Source organism: Lycorma delicatula, chromosome 5, assembly GCF_047948215.1.
Source record: "Lycorma delicatula isolate Av1 chromosome 5, ASM4794821v1, whole genome shotgun sequence".
In the NCBI taxonomy this organism is placed as follows: Eukaryota; Metazoa; Arthropoda; class Insecta; order Hemiptera; family Fulgoridae; genus Lycorma; species Lycorma delicatula.
The window spans coordinates 59,365,748-59,378,549 of record NC_134459.1 but is presented as its reverse complement, the minus strand read 5'-3'; the positions used below and the strand labels follow the sequence as shown (position 1 = coordinate 59,378,549).

Below are 12,802 nucleotides of genomic sequence, written 5' to 3'. Positions count from 1 at the left end.
ATTGTATGCCAATTTGTGTCCCTCCTGAACCTCAAGAACGGTATTACTGGTTTCAGCAAGACGGCGCTACATGCCACACGTCTCGAGAAACCATGGATTTTCTGCAAGAGTTCTTTGATGATCAAATAATAAGCAAGGGCTTATGGCCTCCAAGGTCTCCAGACCTCACATCTCCTGACTACTTTTTGTGGGGCTATATTAAGTCCGAGGCCTTCAAAAACAATCCTCACACTATTGATAAACTTAGTCAATATTACAGACTTAATCACGAATATTTCCAATGCAACTCTTAAAAAGGTTTCTGCTAATATGCTGAAAAGAGTCCGTGCGTGTATAACCGCAAGGGGTGGGCATTTTGAGCATATTCTTTAACAAATTATGCAAGTAATATCTTTTTATTAAATCTCTTTTGTAAGTAACAAATACATTTTTTATTCCACCTAAATTTCCCTTTCTTAAATTACATTTAAAATTGGGTAACAGGACTAAAAAATCACTCTGTAGAAGTATAAAGAAAGAATTAACGAAAAAAGGACGTAATATATTAAATTTTATCGATAATATCAAGTGAAAATAGGGGGTGCTGCAGTTTCACAGTGCCTGTAGGCGAGCCGCCATTGCTGATAACGAAGTTATTTGGCAAATTTGTGTCTAAATTATCCATAGTTCAATAATTGTAAAGTAAAAATTTAAATAGGTCAAACGATTACTTAGTTTTAAGTTAATATCTTTACAGACAAACAAATAGATGAAAATTCGGATTTATAAAAACGACAGTGATTTATTTTTATTAAAGGTAGATTTAAATTTTCAGACTTTTAGCTCCTATTCAACTAAAAAGAAAATTTCATGAAAAAAATATAAAATATATTTTAAGTTGTTAATAGTGGTTTAAATTATAAATCTTGTTTTACAGTGTCAAATTTTCCCAGTAACATAATACTTCAATTTTCTTTGAAATATAGAAATAAAATTGTAATTACAAAAAGTGAAAAAATTATTACATAAATTTTATCAATACAATAAATAAAATGTACAACAAATAATAAATAAATTACTAGTTTTTTAAAACAAAGTATCACTTGTCACAGTTTTTTCAAATATAAAAAAAAATTATGAGGTAGTTATTATTTTAATCTATGAATTATTAAAGAATAAATTAATAAAACGCAGGGAAGAAAGATGAAGTCATCGTTACGAAAGACGTCAGTCACGTAAAATGTCGATAAATGTTTGTTGTTAATGAATCAGTCACACCAATAGATCATAAATAGATAATATATTTTCATTTTAAGGGTTTATCTAACATTATTTATCTCTTCTTGGAAAAGGTAATCGAGGCCCTGTTGGAATACAATTTCCGTAATGTGAGATTTCCACTCCTGTAACAAAAAATTAAAAAGAAAATTAATTATTTATTATCAAATATTATTACTTTTCAACAACTTCAAAGTTAAATTAAAACAGCGAATCAGATGGTTTTTTCACTTTCTGGTTGATAATTTCTTATAGTGCCGTTAATTAAAATCGGTTATTCGGTTATGATTTACTGTAATAATATATTTCGAAGATTAATTTTATTTTGAAATGTGTGTTTGCTCTCAAATCAAATATTAAACAAGAACTGATCAAAATTGGAAGTTTCTAAGAATTTCTAGAAAATATCAGAATGATTTCAGAGAATGTGTTATTATTGTATTAAATTGCTTTTAAACGGATTTGAACAATAAACCGTGGATACTGCTGTATATTAGCGGTTGGGGTTCAATTAACCACACGTATTAGAAATGGTCGGTCTTTCTTTTTCTTTCTTTTTCCTGTTTAGCCTCCGGTAACTACCGTTTAGATAATTCTTCAGAGGATGAATGAGGATGATATGTATGAGTGTAAATGAAGTGTAGTCTTGTACATTCTCAGTTCGACCATTCCTGAGATGTGTGGTTAATTGAAACCCAACCACCAAAGAACACCGGTATCCACGATCTAGTATTCAAATCCATGTAAAAATATCTGGCTTTACTAGGACTTGAACGCTGTAACTCTCGACTTCCAAATCAGCTGATTTGGGAAGACGCGTTAACCACTAGACCAACCCAGTGGGTTTAGAAATGGTCGGTCTGAATCTGTACAAGACTTCATCTCATTTACATGCTATACTTATCATTTTCATATCATTGGGCCGTGAGGATGGTCGCTTATTGTTCATCATTTGAACAAATTGCAACGTACACATTAAGAAAATGAATTATATTAAATATTTTTTCTGGACTAAGATCTCCTTTCCAAACGGAAAGACACAATTAAGCTTGTAAATAACCAAAGGTATACGACATAAAATAATTTTACATAAAAAAAAATCTACGTCGAAAACATTTCAAGATATATTTCTGAAAGTGACAGAAATTAATAATAAAAAAGGTTCACTAATTTAATCAGTTAGCTAAAGTTATAAAAAAGAATTCACACTACCATATGAAAGAGTATAAAATTTATAATAAAATCAGTAATCGATGAAATAAGCCTTTCACCAGCGAATATTCTTATTATTACTATTCTCTCAGTTATTAATTCATTCTAACAAAGTGATTATATGTAACTTCTACATACGCTAAGTTAATATAATTTATTTATCTCGTGTTTTGGCGGTTTTATGGCATATTTTTTTTCAATTATTAAAAAAAATTAGTTTTCCGCCACTTTGGGGTCTTACACTTGATTTACAAAAGTGTTATTTATATATTTTAGTAAATCTTACATTAGTGCTTTCGAACCATCTTCATAGCTTACACCGCTATTGTGTAATGCTTATTAGAAAAGTTTAATTTTGACGACCATTTTGAGAGGTAAACCCAACGGCCGATCGTGTATTTTTGTAATCCTCTAACGATGCTTAATCCGAATCCGAAATTAAAATCAAAGTTCGAGACAAAAAATCTTCACACACATACGTATATGTTAAATTCAATAACGAACTGGTCGTTCGTTAAATAGTAAAAAACTATTTTGATAGTTATTTAAACAATAAAATTCAGTTTTCATTATGAAAAAAAGTGACTGTAATAACGTAAAAAGGTTAACCGTAATCGAGTATCAGCTTGTTGCCAATATAAATAAATAAACATAATTGAGTTTTGCAATAAATACTCGGACCATGACACAGCGGCAATCTATTGGAATGCATATTGTCAATTTATGCAAATGCGCATTACATAATAAAGATCTTCCGAATAATAATTAAAAATATATGCATAATAAATTAAATTAAAAAAAATAACGGTTTATTACTTTTTACGCTTTTAAATCATTAATTCGTGTAATCAATTTTGGAAAATTATTTTATAATTGTTTTGAACTGATACGTAACTTACATTTAGTGGCCTTATTTATTTTATTAAAACTACTGTCATTTAAATGTTTATTAGATAATACAATAGCGTAATAGATACAACAATTATTAGCGTAATACAACTATTTGTCAAAAAGCTTTTTGCTTAGTTTCTATCACGTAAATACCCAATAAACCTTTTCTTTAATGAGATAAAGATTTCCTGACACTTTTTTTTATAGTCCTTAAGATGTGTACCCCTATGAATGAAGTGGCATTGTATGTTTATCAATTTTTTTTTTTGAGGGCGGGAAATTTTATCAGTTTTTTATAAATGATGTTTAAAATAAATTTTTCCTCTTTTTTGTATTAAAACCTTATGGCTAAAGGTTAACAATGGAAAACATTATATAAATTATTATTTGTATATTTTAAACCAACACACAAAGTGACGAAACTTATTCGCACAAATATCAGCTAAGTAAGCCAACAGCAACATATACTCATTATTCTTTAAAAAAATTGAGAATGGCGATTGCTTATCCTGGAAAAATATTTATTCATCTCGCAATTCCAGCAAGTGGCTTAACACTTTCCTCCGCGATAACCGTCTGACTTCTATATGGAAAAGAAGAAATTTTTTTCTTTTTGCCCATTTCATCGCATAGATTAGCAAACAGCCTATTCTATAATGGTCGACTTTTAATAAAATTAACCATTTTTGCAGTTTTACAAAGAATTTGTTTCAGATTTTCCGGCATATTTTCTGTGACAAGAGCATGTTTGTGAAGGAAGCAGTACGTCCTTCACAGACCGCCCTTCGTATAAGACGATCTTTATTAAAAAAAATACTAAATAAATTATTTATTTAATCCACTGTTCTTTCCTGTTATCGCCTTTGCACCATCACTACATACTGCAATACATTTTATCTAATCCATCTTATAGTTGTTAGTAGCTTAATAAAAATAAAAAAAATAAAAAAGACATTGTCCTGTTGCATGACCGGGTATTGATTTCCAAAACAACATATTTTCTTTGACTGATCCGTTCCTATCGTATTCATATTTCACAAAACATAAGCACTGAAAAATGTTTGCCACATCTGTTGATTTATCAAATTGAATAATAAAAAATTCACTTGAACTCACTAGCTGAATTATCTGATAGCAAAAATCAACAGCCATGTCATCTATTAGCCTTAATACTGTGTTGTAAGAAAGCGGAATTTTTTCTGTTGTTTTGCTTCTTCCACGCCTATTAAAACACTGACCATATCAATTATTGCAGCAGGCAATATGAGGTTTTCTGTGATGGCATTTAGATATCTTAGCTACTGTTAATGCTATGAGATAAGGTGCTACAGGTGTATTTTTATCAGTATGGCTTGATTTACTAGTACGTAGAAGCTTGGTTATTTCTCAAACAATGTAATTTTCTTTCGAAAAATTCCAAGGGGTTGCTTGTAAAAATCCGGATGTGTAAAACACATCCGGATTTTTAATTTTCAAGTGTAGAATTAATTTTAATGGATTCATACTTTTATCGAAGAGGACTTAAAAGCAAACAACGCATGTGGCTTTCCATCCAATGAGATAAAACTATAATTTAACTGCCTGTACAATATTGTATTTTTACCAATCGATTCACTGGATGTAGATGACTCACTTCGTTTTTTCACACATTTATCCATTTTGTATAAGAATCTAATTAAAAAAAAGAACAGTTACACCGTTTGACTGCGCAATAAAAAAATCGAAACCTTAGTTATTATATTTTCAATGAAACTAGGCTTTAAAAAATTTAAATAAAGGTATCAAACGTAGGCTTCGCATTCGAAACTAAACTGACATTCTCAAATCCCTTACGTCTTTTTTATGCTGCTGAGAGCACGATTTGATCAAATGTATCATATGTATGTTCGAACATGACGTTCTTGCAGCGAATATTAAGCAAGCAGACCAAATTACAACGAGCATGTACACATCAAATTGGAACCTTTAAATTGCTCATGTTTGTACACTTCATACATGCATATTCATACCCATCGCTATGAACGCAGCTAAATAGTTTTAACTAGGTTGCATTTGATTGTTGGTGGGGGGGGGGGAGGGGAGATCGCGAAATATTCATTATATATCTTTTTTACTTTTTGGTGGTCGTGGAGCTAAAATGGTTGAGAATCATTGCTCTAGAAATATGATGCCATGAAAGTAAAAAAGGAAAGTAATATATATATATATATTTTAGAACTTATTTATTTAGATTTTTACTTAATAAACAAATCAGTCGGAAGGTGAGTTGATTGTCTTCAGATCACCTGATCTTAAGTATAAAATTTTATTTATGTTGATAGGTTGTCATTTTTTGGGTGTAATTAATTTTTCCTTGTTAAAATACACCAGAATAATACCTAAAGTTGTAATAAAACCTAAAACTACGATGGTTATTTTGAAAGTAAATAATAAAGAATGTTTGAATGAAACTATTGAAAGTAGAACATTTTTTCCCTATAAAAATTCATATCTTTATCTATTTTAAGGCTACCTAATCTCTGCTAACGTTAAGGAATTTGTTGTAGGTATCCACAAGATCCAAAGTACCCTCTCGTATTTCTTTGCCATATGTTTTTTTTTATCTGACAAGCGTAGTACTCAATTCACACAAATCTTTTTTTAACTACTTTGGTTAAAAGGTTTACTTGGATTATTTTAGGATGAACTGTTCAAGAAACATCCAGAAAACATTTATTCCAAATCCGGAATTTCGACTCCACAGTCTTTTTTTCAATTTTTATTATCAACGCGCTTCTTAAACTGTTATGATTATATCATATGGAGATAATAATCGCCGTCCCCCAGAACACTCTTTGTAATGCATTTTGCACTATCGCTTTGAAACATTTCACGCCACTTCGTATATTTTTTTTCATTTATCACATCAATCAGTTAGCTTCGAATTTCAACAGGTATCAAATTTGGCTTGTTCAAAAAATGTATTACTAACCAAATTCTATAGTCGAAGACAACTTTTTTTTTATAAACCGTACAACTCATTCAACACCATAGGAAGGAGTCTGCAGGAAAATTACTGAATACGCTCCATAGTACGTTTATAAGCTATGGGTTATAAGTAACAAATAATGTCAACAAACCAGTATATTTTCAGTCTCACAGTTGTGTCAACCTCTGCAAGAGAAATTACAGAACGATCGCTCTTTTTAAAACTAATCTAAATTTAAATATAAAGTAAAATAATAATTATTAAGGGAGTTACAAATTATTTCTGTTAACTTACTCTGGCCGCAGTCTTTCGCACAGTTCAATCTTGTAGGATTTACATATGTAATTTTGTCTGTACCACATACTGGATTAAACGCCGGTGTTGTGAAACACCGTCTTGTGCACTCGTTTTCAATCGGTCGGCTGGGAGGAGTCGGTGAACTACTTGTAGTTGTGGGTGTAGTAACACTACTGGACGTCGTTGTAAACTCAGTTGTTATTCGTCGAGAAGGTGTCTGCCTAGATGGCTTACGATTACTTCCCCAAACAAATAAATCATCAAAATCATTATTATTATTATTACCTCCAAAATTATTTGAAAATATTTGTCGTTTGTTAGTAATTCTATTTTTAAACCGTTCAGGATTTATTAATTCGTAATTATCATTTTTATTTACAGCGAATGGAGATTCATTTATCGTAACTGGTGTGGCAGTAACTTGAACATCTTGAAATAATACTCCCACTATAACATAAAAAAGACAAAACATAAAAAAATAAGTTTTATGACAAAAAAAAACAACACAATTAATTATATAAAATACCACAACAAATCTAGATTAGTGCTCTTTAAACAAAAATAAACTTCCAAACAGAGTTTTTATTGCTAGAACATTTCAGAGTAGCAGCTCAAAGTAAAATGTACTAACGGCAGCTTGTAGTCAATGTCTGTTTTCTTCTTTTTTTTTATTTGACCTCCGGGACTACCGGTAGGTATTGTTTCAGAGGATGAGATGAATGATTTGTAGCATGTGTGAAAATGTCATGTCTGACCGGGATTCGAACCCCCGGGACCTCCGGATGAAAGGCCGAGACGCTACCACTCGCGCCATGAAGGCCGGCTTGTAGTCAACGTCTACATCAACGTTATAGACTATGAATATGAAACCTCTTTTCATTAGCACATCTCGTTTTGGACAATTTTACATAAAGAAAATGAAACCCTATTTGAGAAAAATTAATCTAGGCAACTTTGGACGTTTGACCGTCTAAAACGTCCGGTCACCATTTTTATAGATAAATAAATAATTTTTTTTTTTCAATTTTCATTTACTAAAAGAAACCATGAGGTATTACCCAGAAAAGCTCGCAAAGAAATTTTCGTGTTGTGCGCTGAAACGACACTTAGGTTGATTTGTGAATTTTCATATGTATCTCAAAACATATTCTAAATGCCTACATACGGGCAGGTGTCGAAATAACAAAAGTTAATTTTTTACACCGTTAAACATGTTCTCCCCAAAACAAATATTCCGATTACCCCCCAAAAAAATTAGTTAACCCTGAATATCTTAAAATACTGGTTATCAATCTTGTTCTTTCTTTTAAGAGATTATATTTTTCTCTATTAAATTCAAGATTAGCATAATTTCTTTTCCAAAATTCTTCACGTATATTTTACCAGTATCCAAAATTTTAAATTTTCTGCAACATCGGATTTTAAAAGGCACATATCTTACGCCTTTCTGGCTTTTCTTTTATCGTATAATGTCCTTAATAACAATAATAATGTCCTTATTTCAGTATAATAAGCGCTTCATTCTATAAAAAAAAAGTTTAAAGAATTATTTTCTAACTCCTAAATCTATGTCAGATGTCATTTTAATTGATTTCAATAAAAAATCGATTACTTTATTATTTTTTTATTTTTTACATGAAATTTCTGTAATGGTCCTGTCATAAATTTTTCCATTCAATTTTAATGGAAGATTTTTAAATGAAAAAAATGATATTGCCTAAATAGGCAATTTGAAGAAGTCTTTTTTGTCATCTTCATTATTTAGTATTGATTTACTGTAATGCAAGGATGTATAGCCTGATATAAATATTGTCGTAAAAAAATTCAAGAAGATTAATTAAAAAGCTAAAACCTGGCGCCCACGAGATGGGAATTAAGCAGTGAAGCGAAGCGTCGAGTAAGAGGCAGGCAAAATGTCTTCCTGACTGCGACTCAAACCTAGAGCCTTTGGATGAAAGGGAAAGGCGCTACCGCTTCGCGACATAGATCGATACAATAAAGAAAGAACATTCATATAAATATGAATCGGGTTCAGAAATGCTTAATTTTCGAGTTATAGCTTCAGAAAACTTTCAACCTGATTTCTGGTTCCAAGGGTAAATGAAGCTGACTGAAATTTTTGGATATTAAGGGGGTACTACATTTTATCATTTCGTATGGTTTTTTACTTGAAAAATTGAATAAAAAAGAGCCCATAATTTCTATCTGTAACTTTTCGTGCAAAAAATTAGGTTCAAAAAATAGATAAATTGAATAAATATTGTAACCGAAAAAACTTTTGTACTAAAACTATGAAAAAATTCAGCAGCTAAAAGACCTTAAAACAACTGTGCAAAATTTCCCTGCTAAATTCCTATTGTGTCCTGAAATAATTGGTAAAATTAGAAAAAATAACATACCGAGATACAAGGTATCTCGGTATGTTATTTTAAGATGCCCTTAAAAGTTTTGAGTTTTTCCTTCGTGAAGGCCTGGGGTGAGGTAATCTTGAACCATAAGATAAATTGTTTTTAGGTAGGAGAATTTTCTATGTTTAATAGTAGAAAGTTTAATTAAGTGTCCCTTCGCTGTACGTTGTAAAATACTGTGAGGTTAAAAATATATTCTATATAATTCTATAATGCACGTTATCTCTAGCAGTACAAAACGCGATATTTTCTACGAATTTCAGTTTCTACACATCTACTTTCTATGTAATTCTACGATGATAAAATTGAAATTTTTGTAAAATGAAAGATTTAAATCTATTCAATAATTTTGAAATTTACTTTGTAAATGAACATTTATAAAAATTTAATTTATAATAAGAAAAATCACGAGGAAATGATGACTGCTTCTTTAATTTTTATTATTTTATATTGTTAACTAATTTTCCAGAGAAAATTCTATATTGACCTCATCAGATGTTACCTAAGAAAAGAATAAAGTAAAAATATAAATATTCCATCATAACATTTTAATAATAATTAACAATCAATTAATTATACAAAACTGAACAGAAATTATGATTAAATTATTTTAATGTAACTACTTTAAATCTTATTTGAATGCGTGTTCCAATAATTATGAGAAAATTGTTCTTTTATCGCGGCTATAAATATTTATGACTGTATTAACGTCATATTAATGGTGCTTAATAAAGATGATATCAGCAAATAAATATGTAAAAACGATCAATAAACAAGTTTTACCAGGAATAAAGAAATAATAGTTGATAAAAAAAGTACAATTATGCAAAGATTTTAACGAAAAGCGCATTTATTTCGGTTGATTATTATTATTTGTACAATAAACAAGAAAGAGATTAAAAAAGATAAGAGTAATTAATGTAATTTTAAAATGAAAGCGGAAAATGTTTAAGATTATATAGAGTATATTTATAGAATTTCATCTGTAAAAGAAAGATGCAGTAATGTTAATAAAATAATTACATAAGAAACAGATGCTACGTATAAAAAAATAAGATACACGTTAAAAAAAAATTAAATATCTCAATGGAAGACCGATGTTAGTACAAAAAAAAAAAAAAACGAAGATGGAAGATGTAAATTGAGGAACAATTTGATAAGGTGCAGTAGAAGAAAAAGAAATGTATGATCAATCAGAGGAGACTCGATATATCGAACTAAATTTGATAGAGCTCTGAAAGATTTAAACATGGGTCATAATACAATTCAAGTTTAATAAAAATTAAATTATAATCCAAGCTCTCTTTCTCCCTCGAAGAACTAATATGCTATACACATTAATATGTTAACGTAATGAGACTGAAAACGCATCTAAGTAGCTAAAGTAATAAAATAGTTACAGACATTCAGAATTTTAAGAATTTTAGTATTAGTTTAATATGTCATTTTTCCAAATTGCTATAGTGTTTACAGAAGATTACAATTAGTGAGATTTTCTCAATTTCAGAAAAAAACATCGGAACGCAAGATGAAATACTAGATTCAAATTAGTTTTGGAAGGTAGGCGGAAGAAAAAAAATACTGCTACGTAAATCCCTTTATTGATTTTAAAAAAAAGTTTAATAATATAAAATAAATTAGAATGTTAAGAAAAATATCACTGGAATGTAGGAAAAATTTAAAAACAAAATTGTAATACTTTTGTGACACAGGTTATTTATTCTTATGTAGTAGAAATATAATTATACATGAAAAAAATTACCTAACATTTCTTCTTTGGTCTGGGGACAAGGTTTATGATAAGGTTTTATGGTAAAATTGTAAGTTCTTTCTCGGAATCCGACAGGTATTGGAGGTAATTCCAAAGAAATTATAACTGTAATCTAACTAAAATTAACCTACGCTTTCTTCACTCATGAATCTATTATTTATTTCTACTCGTCGATCTTATTCAAACATGGTTCTTCCAAATATACCTGAGAGATGTCCAATATAAGCATTATAACTGTAAGCTTATCATCTTATAAGATTAATAATCTTATTAAGCTTATAATTATAAATATAATCTAACCAAACTTAACCTACGCTCAATTCGCTCGCTAACATTGACTAGCGAGCGAAGGTTAGCAATTATATATTCAAATAAATTAAAAACTTTTTTAAATTCAAAAAACTTGGTACTTTTTTTTTTGTTCTCCCCTCTTCCAAAATCACCTTCCAAGAATTTTTGTTTTTTTCCTACGCTTACTAGGTTAAATAGAAGAAACAAAAAAAAAAATCCACTGAAAAATGTACAACTGATAAAAAGTTACCTAATATTTTTTTTTTTTTTGTGGTGGGAAGTGAATTATTATGAAATATTATTATTATTAAAAGTTTAAATAAACCAAAAAATAATTTTAAAAAGTTCCAAAAATCAATATTTTTAAACTTTAATCCTCGCGCCCTCAATATTTTCCCCAAAGAAATTTTTTTTGGATCACTTGCACTATTACTACTATGCCTGGGAAGACATTAAAATAATTCGGTTAAAAAATACGCAATAAATCTATAACATTTTTTATTTTTTAGGAAGGAGGAATTTTGTGGCAAATTTTTCTTTTTTAATGGTAAGAGAAGCATACATGTATGTACTGAGCGTAATATAAACTGGGGTTATATTTGTAAAATTAAGAAAAAAATTGACCCCAAAATTTTACCAACAAATTACTTCAATACATGAGTATCTGTATCAAATTTCATCAAAATCAGTTTACCCAATCAAAAATTATTAAGCTTCAAACACGCCGACACTCGTACATACGTACGTACGAATATATTAACCCCTATTTCTTTTTATTTTTTATTTTTTTTATTTATTTTTTTTTTTAGGTTTCTGGGTCATGAAACGTTGAGAAATGCAAAAAAAAACTCATACACCATTTTTTGATCCATTACCATACTTTCCTTGTTACAACATAGCTCTAGAACAATGAAATTAGTGAGACAAGGTATAAAGCCCGTTTCTTTTTTTTTTTAGAAAGAAACAGAAAAAGAATTAGAAGAATAACTTACGGACGGAATTGCAATTCAAGGAGAATAAAGTATTATTCGTTGATAATATATTTATTTCGATGGAAACTGGAAATTAATTAGAAATAATAAATGTTATGGATTCAACTGTGGGAGATAAGTTCAATTCGAAAAAAAACAAGAGAAAAGTTATTGTTGTCATTTAAGAAATAGAGTTAAACTAAAGGTGGATAGAGTAAAACAAATAATTAAAAAGCAGACTTTCAAAACCTATGAGTGCTTTTAAGCAGAAAAGAAACCTACCAATATCAAATACTAAGAAAGATTTAGAAATAAAAATAATTTTTTTTAAATATTTGCCCGGATTTTTTATTCATGGTACCAAATTTTGAACATAAGAACCTAGGAAAACAAAGAATACAATCTATTTTAAGTTGAAAAAAAGGAAAATTTGAAAATTTTAAGGCGGGTTGATAGAGGACGAAATAAAAAAGAATTGGAGAAGTTTGTAGGAGAATCTTGTAAAAAGAATAATATATCTTACCTATCTTGTATCTTATTATCATACTATCTTCTTTGTAAGTTATTATATGTACAACGAGTTTAAGAGAATAATGCAGAATAAGGAGTGGAGAATTGTATAAAAATAATCATATGAAGGAAACAGGAATATCAAACTCATATATTAGTTTATGATCTATACTGCTATAAATATCCACTTCAAGGCCTAAGCACAGGACTGGTGCTTCGAATGACA

At 29.4% G+C, this 12,802-nt stretch overlaps 1 protein-coding gene across 2 annotated transcripts in view; it reads right to left on the bottom strand.

The window, feature by feature from the left end:
• Positions 1-1,262: 1,262 nt before the first annotated feature.
• LOC142324992 (uncharacterized) overlaps positions 1,263-12,802 on the bottom strand; it is a 46,227-nt gene continuing 34,687 nt past the window's right edge. For both annotated transcript variants that reach the window (XM_075366209.1, XM_075366210.1), the window contains exons 2-3: positions 6,623-7,072; positions 1,263-1,382 (exon numbers count right to left, since the gene is read on the bottom strand). In XM_075366209.1, coding sequence (XP_075222324.1) covers positions 1,309-1,382; positions 6,623-7,072 — 524 coding nt within the window. In that variant the 3' untranslated portion in view covers positions 1,263-1,308. The remainder of the gene's footprint in view (positions 1,383-6,622; positions 7,073-12,802) is intronic.